Below are 26605 nucleotides of genomic sequence, written 5' to 3'. Positions count from 1 at the left end.
GTTAGGCCTCATCTGGAGTACTGTGTCCAGTTCTGGGCACCACACTTTAAGGAGGATGCAGACAAGCTGGAGAGGGTTCAGAGGACAGCAACGAAGATGATCAGGGGGCTGGAAATAAAGCCCTATGAAGAGAGACTGAAAGAACTGGGCATGTTTAGCCTTGAGAAGAGAAGACTGAGGGGAGATAGGATAGCGCTCTTCGAGTACTCAAAAGGTTGTCACAGAGAGGAAGGCCAGCATCTCTTCTCGATCATCCCAGAGTGCAGGACACGGAATAATGGGCTCAAGTTACAGGAAGCCAGATTCCGGCTGAACATCAGGAAAAACTTCCTGACTGTTAGAGCAATACGACAATGGAAACAATTCCCTAAGGAGGTGATGGGCTCTCCCACACTGGAGGAATTCAAGATGAAGCTGGACAGCCATCTGTCAGGGATGCTCTGACCTGGATTCCTGCATTGAGCAGGGGTTTGGACTCGATGACCTTGTAGGCCCCTTCCAACCCTATTCTATGATTCTGTCTACTTCACCACCACAACCACCACCACTTTGCCTTTCCTCCTCTGCTTCCTCCCCGTTCAGGGCCTCCCTCTGAAGTCAAGTGGCAATCCCCTCCCTTTTAACCAACCCCCTGGATTCCTGGCCTAGGCTTTGTTGTGATACCCATGGCTGCGCGCTCCCAACTGCCCTTGTTCTCCTGCCGCTGCTTCCGACTTCTCTTCCACCAGTGGTGTAGGAGCCCATCCACCTGCAGCCTGCACAGAAACCAAGATGGTGGAGGAGGGAAAGAACCATCCATTCCTTCTTTACCATCCCACTGTATTTCTGTGCTTAACAGCAGTGCAGCAGTGTGTGTTTGCAGTCGGGCATTTTTCATCAGGGTCAGACTTAAACCTCCCTCCCCCTGCACTGTCTCCCTGCACTGCTCTTTCCTGCTGCTCAGCTGATTTGTGGGTAACAGCTGAGCAGCGGGGAAAGGAGGGGCCTGGCTGGAGGGGACTTCATTGGCCACATAAAAATAAGTGAGAGGCGGCATGTGGGCTGCAGGTTGCCCACGTCTGTTGTACGTGGTGCTACTTTTGCGCACTACTGGTGGCTTTGTTTCTCTCTTCTGAGAAACGTATTATGAGTAAATAGATCTGTAGAGCTGCTTCTTGTTGCACAAGGACCTATGCAATGCATATCTCACTTATTCTTGCCTTCATGAGATAGATCTGTTTTCACTGATGATGCTAGGAGCTTAATGTGACAAGCAAATTGCCACTCCTTTTCCTTTGCTTTGCTTGTTCCCAAGCTTCTGGGAAAAGTGAGCCCCATCAGCGGGGCATTTTTCTTGGACAGTACTCTCTTTATTCAAATGGATGTTAAGATACAACTCATTGTTCCCTTGGTGCCTTTGAATTGTTCCAGTTTCACTGCTTGCAAAAAATCTGGGACAAGAATTAGAATGAAACTGGCACAACATTGAAATGGAGCTGAGGCCATAGCTTCACAGCAGAGTACATATTGTCACCAGGAGACCCCAGCATCTCTGATTTAAAAAGAGGTATAGACAGCAGCAGTGGGAAAGACCTGTGCCAGAGGCCCTGGAGAGCTGCTGCTGGTTGGAGTAAACGATAGGTGCCATTTTCAGCGGGTTATAAATTTAATAAATAAATAGAGCAGTGGCCTGATGAAGCGTAAGGTAGCTTCATGTTTTTGTATGGCTGTTAAACTAGCACTGATATTTGCCTTCCTTTGTATAGATATGGATTTTAACTATTTGAAGCATTTTTGCATTGCGCTTACGAGGTCTGATCACTTCCTTCCTGAAGTATAGGAAGCTCACCATAAACTTTGTGGCACATATTTTAAAAGATGATCTCGTGTCTTATTTCTGAATAAACTAGCTCTTAGGGCGCAATCCTATGGGGATAGGCCTCCGAGTTCGGAGGCGACCGCCTATCCAATGCAGGGCAGAAGAAGCACGGAGGGGATCATTCCCTCCATGCTTCTCATGCCCTGCATTTGCGGCTAGACAGCCGATTTCGGCTGCGTAGTCATGGGAAGGTGGAGCAGGGGAGAAGGCTGCCAGACGACACATAGGATGTGTCATACCGGCATTTCCACCTTCCCCGCCCTGGAATGCCCCATTTTGGCTGCTCCATGCTCCTCTTCCGAGTGCGGAGCCCGGGGCTGTTCCATGTTGTCTGCGAGGCAGCGTGGAAGGGGTGGAAGGTCGGTTCTACAGGAACTGCGCTGGGAGCGCAGGCTCTGAGGTTGGCTCTCGGAAAACCAGATATCCTATGGCTGTCTAGCCGCTGACTAGCAGCCATAGGATTGCTCCCCCCGTTACATTAAAGTTAGCTACACCACTTGTTTTGTTATTTTCTCCATTACTAGGGCAATTCCAGCATTGGAACTTTGACATGTTTTTAAGAACAGAGTGTAAATCTGTTAGGACATGAAGGGGGTTTGGGTGGGTTTTAAAAGCACAATCAATGTAATTGCAGTAGTTAGGATTTTTTTCCTTTCAATTGGGAGTTGAAAATTCTGTTAAAATAAATGTGCCATTTCTACCACAAATAAGACACTCTAATGCAGCCTTCCCCAACATGATGCCTTTCAGATGTTTTGGACAGCAACTCTCATCAGCCCCAGCCAGCATGGCCAATGCTCAGGGATGATGGGACCTGTAGTTCAAAACACCCAGAGGCCACCAGGTTGGAGAAGATTTTTCTAATGGCTCAGCAAAAATGCATTGCCCTGTCACAGAGAACTTGGGTACTTTTTTCACCCTTGGTTTCATGGTCTTACTTGGTGACTTAGGAAATACTAACTGTTCCTCCTTGCTTATCTGTGTCCATTTCTGTTTATTCTTTCATTGCAGGACTTCATCGATCTGACGTTGTCCAAGACACAGCGAAAGACTCCGACCGTCATTCATAAACATTACCAAATCCACCGCATTCGTCATTTCTACATGAGAAAAGTAAAATATACGCAACAAAATTACCACGACAGACTCACCCAAATCATAATGGATTTCCCAAAGCTGGATGTGAGTGACTCTGGCAGTAGGCAACTGAACAAAAATATATATGTTATTTTAAGTTCAGAGTTATACTCTGTGGGATAACTTGCAAATATATTTTCTCTAAATTGGCCTTCCCCAACATGGCCCCCTCTAGATGTGCTGGACTGCATCGCCCATAATTACCATGCCATGTGGCTGGCAATGATGGAAGTTGCAGTCCAACACATCTGGAGGGCACCAGGTTGGGGAAGGCTGCTTTAAGTCATACCTGGCTTTTTAGAGAAAGGTTATATGTGTATATGTGTCAAGACGCATTCTGGAACTCTGAGGGAAAGTGACCGTGTTATACTTGAGTTCTTGGTTCTAAGGGAAGCAAAAACCGGGTGTAGTCAAACGCATACCCTGGATTTTAGGACAGCTAATTTTAATAAACTCAGAACAATGATCAGTAAGGTCCCATGGCAAGCGACTCTAACAAGAAAAGGAGTCCAAGATGGGTGGGAGCTTTTAAAAAAGGAAATTTTCAAGGCACAATTACAAACAATTCCAACAAGAAGAAAAGGTGGAAGACAACAGAAGAAGCCAATGTGGCTTCACAAAAAGCTTAAAGATGACCTGAAAACAAAAACGGACACATATAGGAAGTGGAAAGAAGGCCAAGCAACAAAGGAAGAGTACAGGCAGGTAGCCCAGAATTGCAGGGATGGCATCAGGAAGGCTAAAGCTGAGAACGAGCTGAGGTTAGCGAGGGATGCTAAACGCAACAAAAAGGCTTTCTTCAGCTACGTGCATAGTAAAAGGCAGAGGAAAGAAATGGTGGTTCAGCTAATAAATAAGGATGGCAAAATGATAACAGAGGACAAAGAAAAGGCAGAGATGCTCAATTCCTACTTTGGCTCAGTCTTCTCCCAAAAGAGGGTCTATGACCCCCCTGGCAAAGGCGAAGTACAGGCTGAAGGGGCAGGATTGCAGCTTGAGATCGATAGGCATATGGTCAAGGAACACCTAATTACTTGGAATGAGTTCAAATCTCCAGGGCCAGATGAACTGCATCCTCGAGTAATAAAGGAACTGACAGAAGAACTCAGAACCGCTGTCTATTCTCTTTGAGAAATCATGGAGGACGGGTGAAGTGCCAGGTGACTGGAGGAGGGCTAATGTTGTCTCTATCTTCAGAAAGGGTAAAAAGGAGGAACCTGGGAACTACAGACCAGTCAGTCTGACATCAATCCCTGGGAAAAATCTGGAGCAGATGATAAAGCAATCCATCTGCAAGCACCTTGAAAATAATGCAGTGATTACTCGAAGCCAACATGGATTTGTCAAGAATGAATCCTGCCAGATGGATCTGATCTCATTTTTTGATCAGGTCACATCCCTTGTGGACTGTGGGAATGCTGTAGACATCATACACCTCGACTTCAGCAAAGCTTTTGACAAAGTGCCCCATGATCTCCTGATGAGCAGACTAGCTCAAAGTGGGCTAGATGAAACAACGATCCAGTGGATCCACAGTTGGCTACAGAATCGGACTCAAAGAGTGCTTATCAATGGGGTCTTCTCAAACTAGGGGGAGGTAATGAGCGGGGTACCGCAGGGCTCAGTTGTTCGCCCAGTGCTCTTCAACATTTTTATTAATGACTTGGAGGAGGAGGTACAGGGAATGCTGATCAAATTTGCAGATGACACAAAATTGGGTGGGATAGCTAATACTTCGGAAGGCAGAAACAAAATTCAAAGTGATCTGGATAGACTGGAGCGCTGGGCAGAAAACAACAGAATGACATTGAATAGGGATAAATGCCAAGTTCTGCACCTAGGAAAAAGAAACCAAATGCACAGTTACAAGATGGGGGATATGTGGCTCAACAACACTACAAGTGAGAAGGATCTTGGAATTGTTGTCAATCACAAGCTGAATACGAGCTAACAATGTGATGTGGCTGCAAAAAAGGCCAATGCTATTTTGGGCTGCATTAATAGAAGCATAGCTTCCAAATCCCAGGAAGCACTAGTTCCCCTCTACTTAGCACTGGTTAGGCCTCATCTGGAGTACTGTGTCCAGTTCTGGGCACCACACTTTAAGGACGATGCAGACAAGCTGGAGAGGGTTCAGAGGAGGGCAACAGAGATGATCAGGGGACTGGAAACAAAACCCTCTGAAGAGAGACTGAAAGAACTGGGCATATTTAGCCTTGAGAAGAGAAGACTGAGGGGAGATATGATAGCGCTCTTCGAGTACTGGAAAGGTTGTCACAGAGAGGAAGGCCAGGATCTCTTCTTGATCATCTCAGAGTGCAGGACACAGAATAATGGGCTCAAGTTACAGGAAGCCAGATTCCGGCTGAACATCAGGAAAAACTTCCTGACTGTTAGAGCAATACGACAATGGAAACAATTCCCTAAGGAGGTAGTGGGCTCTCCCACACTGGAGGCCTTCAAGACGAGGCTGGACAGCCATCTGTCGGGGATGATCTGACCTGGATTCCTGCATTGAGCAGGGGGTTGGACTTGATGGCCTTGTATGCCCCTTCCAACCCTACTATTCTATGATTCTATGGACTTGGTGCTTTCTTTTGTAAAATCACTATAAACTAGTCCATAAACTAGTCTTAGTACATGTTGATAAATCTTGTTCAAATGGAAGTGATAAAATACACTATAGACCAGGGGTCCCCAATGCGAATGTCAGCTGCGAATGGGTCTCCAATTTGATACCTGTGGGCACCTGATTTTTTTTTTAATTTTTAAATTTGTTTTGCTATTTTTTTCCATTTTTCTAATATACATACATGGATTTGTATGAAATGCATACAACTTTCTGGCAATTATACATGGACTTCAACAATATGATATGTGTACCAAATATCCAAGTAAGTATTCATTTGAAGGTGTACCACCTTCTGTGTACCACCGATTCAAATAATGAAAAGTGTTGTAAGGCCGTCAGTCTGTTACATTATAGGAGGTGAGTGTTTATCCTTCCAGTGATGTAATATCAGTCTTTTAGCTGACAAAAGGGTGCAGAGAATCCATTTACGCTGATTAAGCAGGTCAGTAATTTAAAACAGTGTGTACATCAGTGTGTACAATCAAGATTGTTCCAGTACAAAATTTACCTATGTAATAACCTCTTCCCAAAAAGAAGCAACTACTGGATATTGCCAAAACATATGTTTAAAAGAAGCATTAGCTATATCGCACCACCAGCAATTAGCCAAATTAGACAATCCCTTGTTAAAGAGACATTGCAGTGTCCAATAGTCACAAAACAAAAGTTTTTGCTGAATAAGATGCATCCGAAGATCCATAGACATGACAGGTAGACACCAAAGTGGCGATCCACTGATTAGGCATTTTGTGGTGGTGCCCACAGCATGTTCTCAAATTCTCAAATTTGGCCACGTGTCCAGAAAGGTTGGGGAGTGGATGCATCTGATCTCATAAGCTAAGCAGGTTCAGCCCTGGTTAGTACTTGGATGGGAGACCGCCTGGGAATCAGGCTTCCTGCACTGAGCAGGGGGTTGGACTCATTGGTCTTGTAGGCCCCTTCCAACCCTATGATTCTATGACTCCTGCTATAGACCAGGGATAGGCAACCTTTTTGGTATAGGCAAAGGAATGTATGTTTGTAAAGTAAACAAGTAAAATTGATCAAGAAGGAGACACACTTGTGTAGGATTTTTGGATGGTATTCTGTAAAAATATAAGCATGGTTTCCATGCAGTAATTTGGCAAAATAAGTAATATGTTGTAGAGGTCTATTATTCAGAAGACAACATGATGTCTCCTGCTGATATAGCTTTAAGTTGGTTACTTAGTATGCAGTCTGAGAGTTTTATAGAGTATTTTTAAAATGGAACTCCTACGTAATGAAATGTTGCGTGGCGCCTGAAAGCTTGTATACTCCTACACCAACCGAAGTTTATCTGATGAGAGATGTCTTAAGTTGACCTACTTTGGAACATGACTGATTAGGTAGCACATCTCAGTTTGGATTACTCTTTTTAACCATCACATATGTGCAAGGAGAACACCAGATTGAACTTTAGCAAGCTCTTCCTTGCTCAAAGTCGGAGAGAACACATGTTTTTCTTTGCAGGATTTTATTAATATGGAAACTGTTTTCCAGTTTTGCCTGTCCAGAACATAAACCTGTGTTCCCGAAGGCTATCGAACAGCTGCCGAGGTGACAGGCCGGGATCCAAAGAGCTGCTTTGGCTCGCTCAAGTGGCTTGTATTAGCCCAATGGAAACTTGTGACTTATTTAGAATATAAGCTGATCTGCTGCTGAAGCGGTTTTTAATGGGTTGGGTGCTGTTTATTTCTTTTATTGTTGTGTTTTTAATGTATTTTGTTTTTTAGGTTATGTTTTAATTAAGTTTTTGTTTTATCTTGATTTAATTATTTTTAGCCACTGCAGTGGTACAGGTGCTAGTAACCTCAAGACTGGATTACTGCAATGCGCTCTATGTGGGGCTGCCCTTGGTCCAGAATCTGCAGCTAGCACAGAAGGCAGCAGCTCAACTATTGTCGGGAGCTGCCCATTTTCAGCATGTAACACCTCTACTGAGGGAACTACATTGGCTGTCTATTTGCTTCTGGGCCAGTTTTAAGGTTTTGTTATTGGTGTATAAAAGCCCTAAACAGCTTGGGACCAGGACAGTTTAGAGAACGCCTTCTCCCTTACCAGCCTGCCCGGTCAGGGAGGTCATCTGATGAGGCACTCCTGGTGCTTCCGTGTGGACCTGCAGTCCATTTGGTGTCCACTAGGAGTACAGCCTGTAATGTGTTGGCCCCCTCTGTGTGTAATTCCCTGCCTGCTGATGTCTTCACCAAAAGACATCAGAGGCACCAAAATAATGTTGGTGCCTACCTAACATTTTTATTTACACAAACCTTCCCTGACTAATCAACCACAGTTTTATTGGCATGATCTGATTTTAAAGGTTTTAATTCTGTATGTCTGTTGTTGTTGTTTTGTTTTTATTGTTCACCAGTCAGATCCTTTATTGGATATAGAATGGTATATAAATTGTGTAAATAAATAAGCAAGCAAGTGCCATTTTTGGTGGAAAGTCGGGAAATAAAGGTAATAAATAAACTTCCTCCAAACAGCTAATTGCCATGCCTTATTGCAAACTGCTTTTAGAATTCTTCCTAATTCCAAAACCAGTTGACTGTGTGGCACGGGAAGCTACATTTGGATGAAAAACAAGTCTGAATCTCGCTTGGACTCATGGAACTAGTTTCACAGTTCTTTGGATCTTGGCCATATAACTGAGTAAAGGCCAAACTATTACAAAGTTTGTATGTTCGGGGCAGGAATGATTTTTACCAAACATTTGATAGATTTGTTTTCTGTTTTTCAGGACATCCATCCATTTTATGCAGATTTGATGAACGTCCTTTATGACAAAGATCATTACAAGTTGGCTTTGGGGCAAATTAATATTGCCAAAAATCTGATTGACAAGTAAGAGTTTAAATTGTTGTTATGAAAACATTTCTGTTGTTTGGATGCTTGCAGTAAAGGGGTTGGAGTCAGCACTGTGATACTGCAAACAGAGGCCATCGCTTGCGGAATGGGACTTCCACATCCTCACCTCCCCCTTCTAAGGCACCCTCCCTCCAAATCTGCTTCAGAGGGTCCCCCAACTCTCCGAAGCAGATTTGGAGGGTGTGTGGGGAAGGGCTTCAGAGGGGGGAGGAGAGGATGTGGAAGTCCTGTTCTGCAAGTGGTAGTCCCTGCGGTATTGTGGTCGTGGTACCAAGCACACAGCTTTGTTTGGAATGGTTTCATATTCTCTGCTGGCAGTTCCTCTGTATAAAGTGATTCCTCTGTAATATAAAGGAATGTCTGCATTTTCCTCTGGACTGACCCTTATCCCCCCTGCCAAAATCCCAGACTTGTGCTCAGATACCAGGGTGGGAGAGACAAGCTTAGTATTTTTGGTAGCAATCCAAAGATGAGTTTGACTTTTGTTTTTGCAATACAGTGTTGCCAAAGATTACCTACGGCTGATGAAATATGGAGATTCTCTTTACCGATGCAAACAGTTGAAGCGGGCAGCACTGGGACGAATGTGTACGATAATCAAAAGACAGAAGCAGAGTCTGGAATACTTAGAACAAGGTGGGAGCAGGCCAGACTTATTATGATCGTTATATTCCCTTCATCCAAAGAGCTCAGACCGATCTATGAGGTTTCCTTCTCTCCCTGTCCCCCAGTTTTATTTTCACAATAGCCCAGTGAGGTAAGTTAGGCTGAGAGATAGTGACTGGCCCAAGATCACCCAATGAATGTCATGTCTGAGTGGGAATTTGAACCTGGGCTGCCCCACTTCTAGTTGTTACTCTAGCCATGATGTCATTAGAAGATTAACTTTGGAAGGAATAAAGCTAATCTGTCAGAAATGACGCTGCGACATATATAAAAAACAATGTGGGACATTTGTCTCTTGCTCACACTGAACTTCTGCAAAGCCTATGCTTCTCTCAGTCTCTCTGTCTCTCAGCTCTTCAGTCAAACCCCTGCCCCATCACGATCAAAGAGACTGCATCACTGTGAAAGGGTGAAGAATAGTCTTTATTTCCCCCCTTAAATTGAGTTGCCACTCTGGGGAAGAGAAGAACGTGTGTGTGTGTGTGTTTGTGTGTGTGTGTAATTGCATAATTGATTCTGCTTCTAAAATGTAATTTTCCAAGGCCCTCCTTTTTGGTTGTGGTTGCAGAGGGCAATGGGCTTAGAGTGGGGGTGGGCAACTTGTGGCCGTCCAGATGTTTTAGCCTACAACTCCCATGATCCCTCACCATTGGCTGTGTTGTTGTTGTTGTTGTTGTTATTATTATTATTAAATTTATTAATCACCCATCTGGCTGGTCACCCAGCCACTCTGGGCAATGTACAACATACAATAAAACAGTTTAAAACAATAAAATTCTACAATAAAAACATTTTCTAAAATACCCTAACCCACCCCAAATGCCTGCCTGAACAACCACATTTTTAATGCACGACGGAAGCTCATTAAAGAGGGGGCATGACGGAGTTCCCTAGGGAGGGAGTTCCACAGAGTGGGGGCCGCCACAGAGAAGGCCCTCTCCCTCTTCCCCACCAGTCTAGCTGTCCTGGCTGATGGGACAGAGAGAAGGCCATCTGAGGCTGGTCTTGTTAAGCGGCCTGTCTGGTGCTGCTGGAGGCACTCCTTAAGATAGGCTGGGCCGGAACCATATAGGGTTTTAAAGGTCAAAACCAACACCTTGAATTTGGCCCGGAAAACAACTGGTAACCAGTGCAACTCCTTCAGCACTGGAGTGCTGTGATCTCGCTGGCGGCTGCCTTTAATCAGGCGAGCCGCCGTGTTCTGTACCAGCTGCAGCTTCCGAACAGTCTTCAAGGGTAACCCCACACAGAGCGCATTACAGTAGTCTAAACGAGAGGAGACCAGGGCATGTACTACCGATGGGAGCAGATGGTCGGGAAGGAAGGGGCGCAGCCGCCATATCAGATGGAGTTGATACAGCGCTGTCCGGCTCACAGCTGACACCTGAGCCTCCATGGACAGCTGGGAGTCCAAAATGACCCCCAGGCTGCGGACCTGGTCTTTCAAGGGTAGCTGTACCCCATTCAACACCAGGTCAACATCCCCGAACCTCCTCTTGTCTCCCACCAAAAGTACCTCGGTCTTGTCAGGGTTCAGCTTCAGCTTATTCCTCCCCATCCAGCCACTCACCGTCTCCAGACATTTGGACAGGGATTCTACAGCCAACCTTGGTGAAGATTTAAACGAGAGGTAGAGCTGCGTGTCATCCGCATATTGATGACACTGCACCCCAGACCTCCTGATGATCGCCCCCAGCGGCTTCACATAGATGTTAAATAGCATCGGGGAGAGGATGGAACCCTGTGGCACCCCACAAGTAAGTGGCCACGGGTCCGAAACCTCCTCTCCCAGTGCTACCCTCTGGTACCTGCCGGAGAGGAAGGACCGGAACCACCGCAGTACGGTGTCTCCATTGTCCAACCCCTCCAGGTGTTGGCTGGGACTGATAAGATTTGTAGGCCAAAATATCTGGAGGGCCACAAGTTGCCCACCCTCGCTCTAAGCCTTATATGAGAGTTGTACTTTAGGAAAAATCAAGACAGAAGCCCCACTAGTTGACATCTGGAAACCCTGTTCCTAGATTCCCAAGTTGTCTCCAGATGATGTCCTCAGCCAAGAAGTCTCAAAACTAGCTTCTAAAAGGATGAAAGCCAGGAGTGTTGGGACACTAAATTCCACACAGGCCGCTTTAATTGAATGTCCTTGAAAAGGGCCAGGTAGAATCCAGTCTTAAAAAGAATGGAAAAATATTTATGTAGAACATTCAAACTTTCTTTATAGCTCTGATGTTTGTGTCACCTTTCTGTTGTTGTTGTGGGCTGCCTTTTACTTTAGGAAGGGATAAGGGGAGGCAGGGTGGGGTTCTGCTTTGACAGAATGGGGATACGGGATATTTATTTATGTAAGGTATTTATATACTGTTCCTCAAGTGGATTGTGCAAATTGGTTTACACAAAATCATTGAAAAAATAAGCATTAATGAAATGATACAATAAAACAGAAAAGATAGAGTGGGGGAACCCTTTTTGAATGCTTTCACGATGCATTCTTAAATCAGGTTTCTCTTTTTTCCATATAGTGACAGTTGTGGATGAGAAGAGTCGCCTTTGGCTGGAATACTGGGAGCTGGATAGTGACGGTTCACCAAGTTGCTATACGTTTAGGGCACAACTGAACACAGAGCGAGGCATGGCTGAGCCCACTGAAATCAGTGGACTTAAATGTGTTGATTGTGCCAGATTATGGTCCCAGATGTTTGGCTTCATCCATTTATGTTCCAGCGAAACACTCCCAGAATCCCTGGGAATCAATTGATATGCCATATAACAATTATTTTAGAATACAGATTTTGTAGTATTTCAAGTTAGCTTTCCTAATATCTTTAATCAAAGATCTCTTTCATGCCACATCTCTCTATACTTACACTTTTTCAAGAAAGAAAAATCAGTAAATCTTACCTTAATTGTCTCTCCCCAGTACGCCAACATTTGTCTCGATTGCCATCTATTGATCCTAACACACGGACGCTCTTATTGTGTGGATACCCAAATGTGGGGAAATCCAGCTTTATAAATAAGGTTTGTGGATTTATGTATTACTTCTGAACCAAAGAAAACTCTGGGGCAATCATAAGCATTTGGCTGGGGCATGCTGGGAGCTCTAGGACTTTTTTCTGTCTAAACATGCATAGGATTGCACCTTTTAGATTTGTTATGACTGACGCTACAGGTGAGATTTCTCACCCTCACCCCTCACTTCCCACCAATGAAATAGCTGTGTTTTTAATCATGCCACACTGGCTTAGAAACATTTCTCATGTAAGTTGTCTGGTATGGTTGTAATAGCCGTTCTATGTTAATGAAAAAGGATTTCCCTTATAAATGAAGAGACAGTGCAACTTTGAGACTTTTTGTTTTTAAGGTGACAAGAGCCGATGTAGAAGTGCAGCCGTATGCCTTTACCACAAAATCTCTATTTGTGGGGCACATGGATTACAAGTATTTGCGTTGGCAGGTAAGGCCTATCCCTTAGCTGAAGCACTTAACCGGGAAGAATCTTAGCCCTTCAAGGTGATACTGTGAATTGTATTTTGCTGTCTAGAGTTCTTTAAAACCTCACTAAACTAGCAATTGGAGCTGTAATTTGCCCTGGAGATCACCATGCTTGTAAACCTTACCTTTGTAAGGAGCTATGTAGTACAGCATTTTGGAATGGCAGCTGACTTAACAGTATTTGCTGCTTCCTCCTAGCTGTAACCTTCCAAAGCCCAGTAGCCAGAATTGGAACCTCTGTCCCAGTGCAGCTTTCATACAGGGATTTCTCCTCCTTACATTGCATGTCCAGTCCCACCACTGCTTAGACCCAAAATCTACCCACTTGGTATCTCTGTAGATCAGCTGACTGGATCACGTGATGGTCCTGGATGTCAGCCACTCAAACGACTGCACCAGACAGGGAGTCTAGATGTGTGGGTGGATGTGAGGTTTCTAGGCTTGAGGGTTATGGAGAAATAATTAAACCCCTGTATGCCAATATTGGAAATGGGTGGCTGTTTTGAGCTTTTAGGCCTTGGAGGGGTGTTGACTCTCCCACCCATCCTGTTATTAGCATAGCCGCTTAATTACATAGCTTTGTCTTCTGTAGATTCACATGTCCTTCATCTGCCATTGGCTCTACCAAATGGCATTAAATCCTAAACCAAACCGATAAAATAGACCTTTCCATATTTGCGAGTTAAATACAGTTGAGCATAGTAACCCAGAGGAATAGTTGAGTAGGCTCTGGAGAGCCATACAGGTCAGTTTACCAGCTTCCATTTGTCCAAGTGAAAGTGTACATCGATTACAGCTGGTCTTATAGCCCCAAACTATGCTTGTTTATTCAGAAGTAAGTCCTACTGAGTTCAGAGGGACGTATTCACAGGTAGGTGTGCACAGAATTGCAGCCATTGACACTACACTCTCTGGTTGTAGGAGCAAGAACTCAATCGTGTGTATTCTGAGCATGGTCATTCTATGTAATTTCATTCTAGCATCCCTCCCCATTTTTTACCAGTTTAGGAGGAAAGGATAATAGTGTTTGAGTTATAAAACCCACTGTAAATGTCCCTCCTTCATTTGTAGCAATTCCTTAAGTCAGGCTATTTATCTTTCAGTCCATCCCCACGTCTAGCTTGCTATTTGTCAATGCATGTGAGATCAAAGGCTTTATTTCTCTCTGTCTTCATTCTAGGTAGTAGATACTCCTGGTATTTTGGACCATCCCCTGGAAGAGAGAAACACCATTGAGATGCAGGCAATAACAGCTCTTGCCCACCTTCGTGCAGCTGTGCTCTATGTCATGGATATATCTGAACAGTGTGGGCACAGCCTGGAAGAGCAGCTTGAACTTTTCGGGAATATTAAGCCACTGTTTGCTAACAAGGTGGACTGAGATTTTATCACTTCAGCTGAGTCAGTTTTGTTCATTATAAAATCTAAGCTGGAGATTTAATTCAATGTGTGGTTTTTCTTTCTCTCTCCACCTTTAGCCTCTAATAATTGTAGCAAATAAATGTGATGTGAAGAGGATTTCTGAACTTTCTGAGGAAAACCAGGTAGGATGCTTTCACATGTAATTACCAACACACACGCAGACACACACAGCTGCACGTGCACGCATGCACACGCACACATACATACATATATATAAGTGTGTGTATGTAACTATATATCTGTATCAAGGGTGTTCAACCTGAGGCCCTAGTCTGGCCCTCCAGGGTTCCCCAGATGGCCACACCCGCTTTCCCGTGACTGCTGATTGTTCAGTGGTTTCCTGGCTTTTGCGCAGCTTTTTCCCCATTCTAAAAGGTTGAACTGCCTCTCCTAAGACTTAGTTACTGACACTAAGAGCTTTAAAGGCACAATCCCACTGAGATAGTCAGCAGCCCTTAAAATTAGAGGCTGCTGAGTATCCACTGCGGGGTGGCCATAGCATGGAGGCGATCCTTGACTCCGTGCTCTGAGTCCCTGCATTGTGGCTAGACAGCTGATTTTGGCGGTCTAGCCGCAGCTTCTTAAAGGGGGAGGGAAGGAGGCTGCACAGCACATAGGAAGCTGCGTAAGGTGGCCTCCACAGTCTCCTCGCCTCCCTCCCCCCTATCCCCCTTCTCCACGCTCCATTTCTGAGAGTGGAGACATAACTGGAGCAGAGAGAACTGCGCCGGCTGTAAGGGGGCAGGGAGTGCAGTTTCTGGGAATGGAGCTCGGAGCCAGGGCTCTGAGCTTGGTTCCCAGAAACCGACAAATCCTATGGCCCTTTGGACAGTGTCTAGTAGCCACAGAATTGCTCCTTTAGCTAAAATATTCTGGTATTTCTGGTATTTTGGCCCTGCCCCCTTTTGCCTTTGGTCCCACCCACCACTGGGATGCAGCCCCTGAGAACTTTTCCAAAATTGAATTCAACCCTCAGGCTGAAAGAGGATCAACACCCCTGATTTAGATAAATGTATATTAAAAGCTAGTACTGCTTTCATTCTGTAAGAATGGATATATCCTTCTTTGACTGATCGCCTTATCTATTGGAGGCACAGCTGTGGCTCCAATAATTCCCAGCTGCTACTGCAATCTAGACATGGCTCAAGTGAACTTCCACATCTCCTACCCTTAACTACAGGTATATCCTTACTTGCAACATCTTCACTTCTCGTCTTTGCTTCTGGTGAGAGCTTGTTTCCTTATAGTTACACTTTCACTATATGGTATACAATAAGATTAATATTCTATATTTTCAGAAAAATATGGAATAAAATAACACACTTCAAGGCTCTATTTGGACTGTGTGCCATATTTCATCTTTATTTGTTGTGGAAGTGCTCTAATTTAATTGATAAACTTGTGAATCGGTGAAATGTGTATAATATATGTGTAATAGAACTCTAGCATATACATTACAGTATATGCAAATTTTGGGCTGGTCTATATGTGTGTAGTTTATTTCATGATGGTTGTTAAATGTTCTAGTGTTGTCTTAGTATCTTTTTATGAAGTTTTTGTGTTCTGATTCCTTTGAAATAAATGACAAAAGGATTTTTTGTTTCATTTAAAGGTTTAGTTTTGCCAAAATGACAAGTACTTGATTAATGTGTCTCCATCATGTTTTAGAAAATGTTCACTGATTTAGAAGCAGATGGACTTCCTGTAATAGAGACAAGCACCCTAACGGAAGAAGGAGTGATTCAAGTTAAAACAGAAGTGAGTGTGTATGTGTGTGTGTTTATTTTGAACTTGTATTCTAGACATAACTATTGGGTTGGATCCAGTGGTGACCTTTTCTGCATGTACAAAATATCTTCCACTTATGGAAGGGCTTGTACCCTGTGTTAGAATACTGTGTGATGAAAGTGAAACTAAATCCAAAGATGATGATCTCTTTATGCAATCACAGAATGTGCCTATTAGACACCTGCATGAATTCTTGCACAATTTCTTGTGCAAATGTTTGTGGCATAGCACTAACAACTATTTTCCTTCTACTCATGGTTCTTTTGAAGAACCCATTGTTCTTTATGAGTCTGTTTGCTGTGGGTAAGCGTAAGGTCTGCTTGAACAATTGTAAACAAAAGTAACATTAACTATAGGTTTTCCACATTGAATCATTGCTTCTTAGGCACTTGTCCACCGAAGTTTGCTATATCAGTTTGGAAGAAATGAGGCCACCCCAAAATAAGGGAGTGGTTTCCCTAGGTACTCCTCGGTCTTCAGAACTGTATAAGTGGATAAACTAAAAGAAACTTAAATAAAAACCCCAAATGGCTTGGCAAACACCTGTGAGACAGCAGTTGAGTATATAGCGAAAGAAAATTTGGTTTCAAGGAATTAGAAGCTGGCCAGACTGAGTCTACCATTTAAGTCTATAGCTGAGAGCTCGTCAGACATGGAATTGTAGGATGTCAGTTGTGAGTAGAGGGAAGGAAATGGGTAGTATTGGTCTGCTCAAGCCCTGACAGTTTATGGTGATTATCCTGGAGGAATTGGAGAGATATGTGCTCTGAGGCTGAGATATTTCAGGAAGAAGGAAAGAGAAAATGATACCTTTTACCTTTCCCACTCCCCAGAGTCCCCTGTTACATAGCTAGAAAGTGCTCAGGTTCCAGGCTGGGAGTCCCCTAATGCCATATAGCATAGCAGGGGAAGGTTGTGTGAAGGGGGAGGAAAAAGGCATATTTTTCCCCACGAGGCCTGACTAGAACTGCAAGGCTCCTGATCCATACTGTCTGGAGCCCTCAACAAGGTTCTTGTTTGGTCAAATGTTGTCTTGAACAGGGGGAGTTGGTATCCTCACACAATAGTGTCTTCCATTTTAATATTTGTTTATATAGCACCATCTATGTACATGGTGCTTTACAAAGAACAGGTTTTACAGTTCCCTATTACAGTCTAAAACAGCCACAGGGAAACAGCAGAAGAAAGCGTGGAATGGAAGCAGGAGTAAACAGGAGAGGTATATGCCCTTATAGTGGGTTAGTGAGATTAGGGGCCGTTCCAAAGGCTTTCTGGGAAAAGCGGGGTTTTTGAGGAAGGACTTGAAGGAAATAAGAGAAGTGGCTGCATGGGGGTGTTTGGGAGGCAGTTCCAGGCAGAAGGGGCAGTCAAGGAATAAGGGGAGAGGCATTTCAGGAAGCAGGAGACCTCTGGATGGCCGAGGGTGGTGGAGCTGGACAGGTGAACGTCACAGGCATGGATGTGCTGGAATATAAGAGCAGAGAGTAAACTGGGGGCAAGGCCATGGAGGATTTTGAAGAAAAGGACAAAGATCTTTTGCAGGATTTGGGATTGGGCAGGAAGCCCAGTGTAGGGATTTAAAGAGGGTGTGAGGAGAAAGTTGAATAATTTTGGCAGCAGAATGCTGAATGGATGAAGGTGAGATAGTAGAAGACCAGAGAGAAGAAGTTCGCAGTAGTCAAGGTGAGAAATGACCAGAGAATGAATTGGGGCTTTTGTGGTGGGAATAAAGAACATTTCTGTAATGTTGTAAAGAGAGAAGCAACCTGCTTTGGCAGCAGACTGAAGGGGTGGGGGGTGGGGCAGTAAAGAGGAGTCAAGGAGAAAACAAACAGGGAGGGGGTAATGTCAGTTTACAAGGAGAGTGAACAAGGAGAGGAAGTCTTGGGAGGAACAGTGGGAGGAACAATACTTGGGAGTATGATACCTTTGGTCTTAGACAAAGGTATCATACTCAGTCTGACCTTTACTTTGGCATGTGCCAAAGCTCTTTCCCAAACTCAGTTTGTGGTTCCTCAGTCAAAAAAGGATATATCTGAAATGAAGTATGGATTCTGGCAATCATGCAGTATAAATCTGATAAACATCTGCCATTAGGCGGGTTATTGGCTTACGCGTGTTTTGTAGGTACCTCTGCCAGTCATCTCATTGTAAATTGCTTGAGGCAAAGTGACATCCTGGGTGGAAAAAGAGCCCATTTTTCCCCACCTGCTCATTTGGAGGCAATTTTTAGCTTGCCACAAATCATAGAATCATAGGGTTGGAAGGGGCCTACAAGTCCATCGAGTCCAACCCCTTGCTCAGTGCAGTAATCCTGATTCCCAGGCGGTCTCCCATCCAAATACAAACCAGGGCTGACCCTGCTTAGCTTCCAAGATAAGACAAGATTGGGCACATCCAGCCCTTTGCTCAGTGCAATGACTAACTTCCCATTGATCTCAGAGGGCCTTCTCTAAGCTAGACTAAATCTGGATCCAACCCAAGAGGTCTGAGAGATTAAATTCTTGTTATGTGTATGAGAATGAATTGGGGATATTGTTTGCTTTCTCTGAAGCATATTTTAAGTCCAAATACTTCTGGGAGAAAATAACCTTCCCTCTCTTTTTATACTTACACAACCTCCACCCCACCCCGGCAATGCATTTGAAATTAAAAATTGGCCTGGTGCAGATGTAATGTTTCCTGATCTCTTGACCACAGTTAGGAACACCGCTAGGCTCAACATGCTTTCTCTTCCTTTAACCTATGCAAATTTCCCCTCCTTCAGTGATAATCATGATGTAGCGTTATATCTGCACCAATGCTAATGTTACCCATGCTAAACTTTAAATCAGAGTTTGGAACAAGAGTTCGAAGCTGTTCTGGTGACTACAACTAGCTTTAATCTTGATGCAGACATTGTAACTGTACCATGGTTAGTGCGGGAAAGGGCAGGGAGAGTTCGTGCAGGATGGGGAGGGAATTCATGAGCCTGTGGGACCCAGACTTTCCCAGGCTAGTTAAGAAATTGGGAGCCATTATGGCTGCACATGACCTTTGTTCATCTGCTTTATCAGGATGTCTTTTGAATGAATACTTTTCAGGCCTGTGACAGATTGCTGGCCCATCGTGTCGACACCAAAATGAAAGGGAACAAGGTGAATGATGTACTGAACAGGCTACATTTAGCTATTCCAACCAAAAGAGACAACAAGGTTTGTGTGTGTGTCCCATTATACCTTGTTTTTTTCTGTTTCAGAAGTTTTATACCAAAATGTTTTACATTTTAAAATCTGTTTAGTGGGGGTGGGAGAGGGAGACATGTTTAAATTTTTACATTTTAAAATCTATAAATGTATAAACTGGATGCACTACTGGTGGTCATCTGTTCTGGAGTGCTGTATCATGCACATCGCATCACCTGCATATCAGTTGTTTCAGAGGTGTGGGCATATAGTATATATTTACAAAACACATTGTCTGTTTGTCTGTCTCTCTCTCTCTCGATTTTGCAAGCTGACAAATGAAACTATTATTTGCCAGCTTGTGACCAGTGTTCCTTGGTAAGAAAAAAATGGTTTATTGTGGCAACCAAAATCCAGCATGTTAATAAGCTCATTTTGGTTTCATTCTTTAATCTTAGGAAAGGCCACCATTTATTCCTGAGGGTGCCTTGCTGCGCAAGAAACGTATGGAAGTTGACATGCCTAAAAAGAAACTGGTAAGTGGTTTTTGAAATATTTCACTTTCTCGGAGGAATAACAATGTTTTTGTGAACGCTTATAAAAAGGGGCCTTATTAATAATGTGCACTTCTTTGCAGGAGAAAGATCTGGAAATGGAAATGGGAGATGACTATGTGTTGGATCTTAAGAGTAAGTGTCAACAGTAATCTTAATGTTTAGAACTGTAACTGGATTTGGATTGCAATCCTATACACACTTAACTGAGAGCAAGTCCCATTGAAATCGGTGGGATTACTTCTGAGTAGAAATGTATTGGATTGCATTGTTAGTGTGTTCTGTTTTGCAAAGAGTTGAAGCAGAAAATTGCAATGTGGTAAACATCACAATTTCTGTCTTTCTAACCTTGCTCTCATATTGGAAAATATTAGCTTTCCCCTCCAATTTTTAACCAGTAATCGTACTGTGTGTAATTGGAATTTATGCTGACATATAAAGGCACTCTTCCTGTTCATTGTCGTTAGGTTTATAAAATTGACGGAGAGCTCTGTTTCCATTGCCTTTTTAGACAGAGCCTTTTGGCGTGAGGATCATCTTAAATCCGTTCTCTAATATTTTAATGCACCCTAGGGTTCAAAGAAGGCTGCCAACCTAAACAGGTGTAGCAACTCAGAGACCACCTGCCAGCATGTAACTTACTACCATAGAGGATGTAAATGTTTTCTCCCATCCATCTGGCTGCTAGCTATATAAAATAATGGGGCTTTTGAGCTGCACAAATTAATAGTGTTTCTGCATTTTGTTTTCCTCACTCTAGAATACTGGGATCTAATGAATCCATCTGAAAAATATGATAAAATACCAGAGATCTGGGAAGGTCATAACATAGCTGATTATATCGACCCAGATATCATGAAGGTAAGTGTTACTCCATTGACCTTATACTTCATTCAGAAAATTTGTGGATTCCTGTTGCAACAATAGCAATATTCCTGTATAGAATATACAGAATTTCTATATATGAAGCTACACATTCCTTATTTGCTTTCTGTCGAGAACAGAAGTACTTACAACTGTATTTATTACTAAAGAAACAGAGAGATAGTTAGTTGTTTGGTTAAAACAATATCATTCCTTTCTTTCTTAAAGAGTGGGAATTCTGTTTCTGCCATTTACCTTGGCTCAAAAAGTGAAGACTTCAGTATGGAAATCAAGAGTTGAGCATGAGCTGTCTGAAGGGCTGTGGTTCTGAAAGAATGCACATTGTATAAAGAAGTTTCTAATGCATCGTGTTCGATTTCTTTTTAAAGAAACTGGAACAGCTGGAGGAGGAAGAGGCACTAAGGCAAGCAGCTGGAGAATATGACAGCGATTCAGAAAGTGAAGATGAGGAAATGATGGGAATCAGGCAATTAGCACAACAGATTCGAGAGAAAAAGAAACTGAAGATCCTGGAATCCAAAGAGAAAGACACACAGGGGCCCAAGATGCCCAGAACTGCCAGAAAGGCAAGTGTAAAACACATTGTTGAGAATGTGTTGGGACATGACTGCATTTAAAGGATTATGTACACTTAAAGGATTATGTGCTGCCAACTCTCCCACTCGCTGCATTGCTTTAAGAAAAAGAAAAATCAAAGTTGGCATGAAGTCCCTGTTAGACTGAAGAGAGTGAAATAATGACAAAGGCAGGTGATATCGTAATAAGCCTATAAGCAGTGGTCCGGAAAGAAAGAATGGGGGTCTTCTTTAAAGTATCTTCTCTTAATGGCTTGTCTTAAAACATACGGTTCAAGTCTGCGGCCTTGTCTGTCCCAGACAGCAGGATGAAGCGGTAGAGTGAACTGGAACATAAAAGGCTGGCTTCTACCGAGTCGGACCATTGGCCCACCTCGCTCGGTATTGTGTACGCTGACTGGCAGCAGCTCTCCAGGGTTTCAGACAGGAGCCATTACCAGCTCAAGCTGGAGATGCCAGAGACTGAGCCTGCCACTACACGCAAAACATGTGCTCTGCCACTTGAGCAACACTCCCTCCCCATTTCAGACTGTGGGTGGGATGCCATTTTTTAATCCATTCCCACATTTAAAACCTCCCTGCAATTAGAACAAACCTTAGCACATCAGGGGAGAAGGTTCTAGCCCAGTTTGCTTTCTGTTGTGTTAGTTTTGTACTTGCAGAAGACTGTGTATATGAAGTTCTTTGAACACTTAAAGCACTATATAAATGTTGAGCTATTGCATATTGCGGGAGGAGCAGGCACATTTTCGATGCACACTCTAGCCGTATTCAGGCATTTAGAGGGAGGGAGTAGGGAATGGCAGACTGTTTAAGTTCCTGCTTTCTCATTTACTTTCCTGTGCTGCATGCTTTGTCTTCTAGTGTTAGAAGAGACTGCATTGGATTCCTTTTTAGGTTCTTTGGTGCCATTGCTAGAAAAATAAAATTGTATTGATCATTGGGATAATAACTTGTTCATTGCGGCTTTAGGTTCAACGGAAGACAATTGAGAAGGAGATGACTGATCTTGGGCTTGACATGACTGGCAAAAATGATGTAAGATGGGCTTTTTTGCTTACTGCTATTTTTGGTATTGGTTTCTGTAGGCAATACTTTTATTTGAAAATGTCATTTGTTTTACCTCCTTTTTCTGTAGGAGGAAATGGGGCTGTGTTAAGGGAATGGATTAATACTGGATAAAAAGGAGAATAATTGGGACTTAGTAAAAAAAAAAAAAAAGGCAACTAAGGGAGGGGGACATGATAGAAGTGTATAAAATTATGTATGGTGTGGAGAAAGTGGACAGAGAAGTTTTTCTTTCTCTCGCAGAACTAGAATGTGGGGTCACCCAATACAAGCTAATTATGGACGGACAAAATATGGACAGGCAAAAGTTAAACTCTGGAATTTACTTCTTTAAGATGACTTTAAAGGGGGATTTGACAAATTCATGGAGGATAAAGTTATCAGTGGGTGCCAGTCATGATTGCTGGGGAACATGACCATGAGGGTGCCACTGTACTCCTTCCTGTCCTACTTGTGCGTTTCTCATAGGCAGCCGGTTGGCCATTCTGTGAACAGTATGCTGGACTAGATGGAGCCTTGGTCTGATCCAGCATGGCTGCTCTTATATTCTTATGGCTATAAATTACCTCCAGGATCAAAGACACCATGCCTACTTGTGAATACAAGTCGCTGGGAAACAACATTAGGAGAGAGCTATTGCCTTCAAGAACTGATTGTGGGTTTCTGATGGGCATCTGGCTGGCTGCTGCAGAAACAGATAGACCTTTCTGCTGCTCCAGCAGCACTCTTTTTATGTTCAGTTGAATTTTCTTTTGTCGTAGACATGGCAAAGTTGTTATTATAAGTTCTTAGCTGAATTAAGCACAGTTTCTGTTTAAAAGAAGAATACTGTGCCCTAACACGGTATCTGATCAATTTAGAAGGTGGCTTCTGATTGGGTTCTTCTTGATCTGTGAATTTTCAGGCACATTATGTAGTCCAGACAAGACAATCCCGGAGTGTCACCCGCAAACGTAAACGAGAAGAATCTGTACCACCCACATCTGTGGCACGAAGTCGTAGCTCCTCTCGTACGCCCCGTGATGTATCTGGTCTTCGAGATGTTAAGGTCTGTCTCACTTTATTAAGGGCGCAATCCTATGCACTTTTAGACAGGAAAAAAGTCCTACAACTCCCAGCATGCTCCTGCCAGCCATGCTGGCTGGGACATGCTGGGAGTTGTAGGACTTTTTTCTGTCTAAAAGTACATAGGATTGTGCCCTAAAGTTATTGACACTTTTATAATCTGTAATTCCAGATATGCATTTTGTGTTACTATAATTTAACAGAGATTACGATTTGTTGTTGCAGGGTGTTTTGAAGTGAGTTTACGAAGCTGATTTTTTAATTTGTGGCAAAGATGTGGAATGTAGTATCCATGCAACATTAAAATAGCCATTGCTTTTTGCAATTTTCTAGCCCTCCCAATGTTTTGGTGTACAACTCCCATCAGCTGTAGACAGCATAGTCAGTGGTGAGAGATCATGGGAGAAGTAGGCCAAAACATCTGGAGGGCCACAAGTTGCCCACCCATTCTAAAGTATCCCTTTGGTCCTAATAATCATTACTAAAAACATAGCTAGAGAAAATGAAAGTTTTTTTAAAACTTCTCCCTGTGTATGTAGTACTGTACCTTCAGTTAATTTCTTCAGTGCATCTGGAATTCATTTCCTGATAGACTCTCTTGGGAAAGAAAAATAATTTTTTGTACAGTTCATAATCAGTATTGTCATGCATTAACAGACGTGATGGTAACGGTGAAGCTTGTCACTGCTTTGGTTGCGGTGCCTACACAACCTTAACTTGGGAGTAAGTCACACTGAACTTAATAGGATGTTCTTCTGAGTAGAAATACATAGGATTGCACTATTAATGTCAGAGAAGCAGGGCAGGGAGAAAGGCCCATGAAAGGAGGTAGACATGGCCAGAAAGGGGGCTGAGTTTCACATACTGGCTTGAAATAACCAACATATTTGGCTTCAGGACTCTTCTAATTGTATTGCTGTGTTGCTTATGTACTTGTTTAGGTTCTGCAAGGATTGATACCCTCAGGGAGCAATCCTATCCAGGTCGATGGTTGCCTCCGAGCCTGGGGGTGACCACCTATCTAGTGCAGGGTGAGAGGAGTGATGAGGCATGGATCTCCTCCTCACTCCCCCTGCCTGGCTTTCACGGCTAGATAGCCGATTTTGGCTGCCTAGTTGTGGGACCTCAGAGTGTGGGAAGCAGCAGCCGGACGACACGTAGGATGTGTCGTACCAGCATTTCTGACTTCCCTGCCTAGGCACACCCCCAGGAATGCCCCATTTTTGCTGCCCTGCACTGCTCTTCCAAGTGCGGAGCACGGGGCCATTCCTTGCTGCTGATGCGACACGGAAGTGGGTGGAGGTCTGTTCCCGGAAACCGACCTATCATACGGCCATCTAGCTGCTGACTAGCGGCCACATGATTTTCGCCCTCAGTCGCTTTATTTTAAAATTGGATAATTGTCCTATTGCTTCTTGTAGAATGCACTGGAAATCATTTCTACAGTGTATGTCTCTTCACATTTGTGACATGGAAATCCACAAATGTTGGCAAATATGATAATGCAGTTTAGTTCATAATAGTGTAGGAGATGTGCCTCAAGCTGAGAAACGCTATTTCACTTTTCTGCATTTTTATTTGCATAGATGGTGAAGAAAACTAAAACCATGATGAAGAAAGCTCAGAGGAAAATGAATCGGTTGGGCAAGAAAGGTGAGGGAGATAGGCATGTCTTTGACCTTAAGCCCAAACATCTGTTTTCTGGCAAAAGAAAATCTGGTACAACCCAGCGAAGATGAATGGCTCTAAGAGGACAATAAAGAAATGGCAATGCCTTTTACTAATGCAAATTAAAAAAAAAAAAAACTATGTAAGAAACAGGTTGTGGAGAATTTTCATTTTTTAATTCCACATGGAGGAATATGAGTAACATAACCCAGGCATTCATTTATTCCTCCCTCCCCATGGCATGTAAACTAAAACAAGTAGCAGATCTCAAACTGCAGGTTTACCCTATGCTCTATATTGGATGTTTTGAGGCTTGGCAGCAGGTATTCTGATATCCAAACTCTTATTTTAACTATATTTGTTATGGGAGATAGGAAGCATTTGCTCTTCAAAATTAGGTATCTAAGGAGACAATCCTGTGAATTGTGCCCTGGGTACTTGTAAGCCCCCAAACTCAGAGGCTTATGAGTATCTTATGCAGAGAGGCACCTCCCATGCTGCATTGTAACTAGATAGGTGATTTTGCCTGTCTGGTGGAGGCTTTGGGGAGGGAAGGTGGCCGGGTGTCAGGGTGGAAACTGAGCCGATAGAACCCCAGAGCAGTTCTGATTCTGAGGAGGAACAGCAATACGTGGGAGAGGAGCGCACTCATCTCTCACAGGCACAGCAGCTGGCAGAGTTTCCTCCTGCCAGCATTTCTGAGATAGATAGTGGCCCTGGCAGTGAGAGAGCGCTGGAAGGGGGGCTTGCTGGATGCTCGACGCCAACAGCACTGACAGCTGGAGGGCGCAGAAAGGAGGCATAGCGCTCGTTTGGCGTGCAAGCAACGGTCACGTCCCGAGGACCCAAGGGAAAGAGGGAGGAACTCTCCCTAGCCCATAAGTTCAGGGTCTTCCTGTGATTCTCCTTGAAACAGGGACCAACTGCCTAACCTGGAGCATAGGCTACTCTGCTATTCCTTGCTTAGTTGCTGGTGATTAGCATCTGAGTCATTAAGTTGTAAAAGGATTAAAGCCTTGAGAAGAATCCTTTTGTCTGTGTCTTGAGTTAGCTATTGGAGTAGACTGAAAGAGGCCACCAGGGCGCCCCGGACACTGGGGCGGCCATTGGAAAAGGCATAAGCCAGCTGCCCTGTCCTCTTCCCCTCCCCCGCACTTTACCAAGTGCAGAGAGGCAGCTGATGCGGTTCTCTCCACATGGGCTATAACTGGGAGGGGAGCGTGGTTTCCTGGCTGAGAGCCCTGTTGCTGAGCCAGGAATCTGAAAAATCCTATGTGCCCCAGATACTGTCTAGGGGACATAGGATTCTTCCCTAAGCTGCATATCTTTCATTATTAGTTGGGATTTTTGGCTGTCAGCATTAATTCCTTACAAGACTTAGAAAATAAAAGTGATCAACAGTGAGTCTGAAGTCAGCTTCAGCTAGGTTTTTATGGTCAAAAATTCAGAGCCTTAGAAGATCTGGTTGGAGTCTTGTGGATACAGTATAATCAGTGTTTCTCCTCAGCATTAATCCACTCAAGATTTGAAGGCAGCTTGGTGCCCTCCAGCTGTTTTTGTCTCCAATTACCATCAGCCCCAGCTTGCATGGCCAGTGTTCAGGGATAAAAGAAATTATAATCCAAAACATCTAGATTGCACCATGTTGCCAACCCTGTCAGTGGTGTTCCACCATACTGACACCCATTTTAATTGTTACAATGATTCCCATCAGGGGATGTCTAGAAGCTTATATGAAATGT

At 43.6% G+C, this 26605-nt stretch overlaps 1 protein-coding gene across 2 annotated transcripts in view; it reads left to right on the top strand.

Moving 5' to 3' along the window:
* Positions 1 to 25013, top strand: part of GTPBP4 (GTP binding protein 4) — a 28222-nt gene extending 3209 nt beyond the window's left edge. Inside the window, exons 2-17 of one of the 2 annotated variants that reach the window (XM_084859240.1) lie at positions 2870 to 3040; positions 8389 to 8492; positions 9016 to 9152; positions 12100 to 12200; positions 12544 to 12636; positions 13855 to 14046; positions 14153 to 14218; positions 15765 to 15854; positions 18968 to 19078; positions 19507 to 19584; positions 19686 to 19737; positions 20363 to 20463; positions 20856 to 21053; positions 22035 to 22100; positions 23035 to 23178; positions 24782 to 25013. In XM_084859240.1, coding sequence (XP_084715366.1) covers positions 2870 to 3040; positions 8389 to 8492; positions 9016 to 9152; positions 12100 to 12200; positions 12544 to 12636; positions 13855 to 14046; positions 14153 to 14218; positions 15765 to 15854; positions 18968 to 19078; positions 19507 to 19584; positions 19686 to 19737; positions 20363 to 20463; positions 20856 to 21053; positions 22035 to 22100; positions 23035 to 23178; positions 24782 to 24934 — 1857 coding nt within the window. In that variant the 3' untranslated portion in view covers positions 24935 to 25013. Of the gene's footprint in view, positions 1 to 2869; positions 3041 to 8388; positions 8493 to 9015; positions 9153 to 11594; positions 11810 to 12099; positions 12201 to 12543; positions 12637 to 13854; positions 14047 to 14152; positions 14219 to 15764; positions 15855 to 18967; positions 19079 to 19506; positions 19585 to 19685; positions 19738 to 20362; positions 20464 to 20855; positions 21054 to 22034; positions 22101 to 23034; positions 23179 to 24781 lie in introns of those variants that run through there. The other variant, XM_084859241.1, reaches the window with a different exon arrangement.
* Positions 25014 to 26605: the final 1592 nt, after the last annotated feature.

Source organism: Heloderma suspectum, chromosome 5 (genome assembly GCF_057233095.1).
Source record: "Heloderma suspectum isolate Gila_16-S chromosome 5, 16-S_ref, whole genome shotgun sequence".
In the NCBI taxonomy this organism is placed as follows: domain Eukaryota; kingdom Metazoa; phylum Chordata; class Lepidosauria; order Squamata; family Helodermatidae; genus Heloderma; species Heloderma suspectum.
The sequence above is the reverse complement of the archived record's forward strand: the minus strand, read 5'-3'. Positions and strand labels throughout refer to the sequence as shown.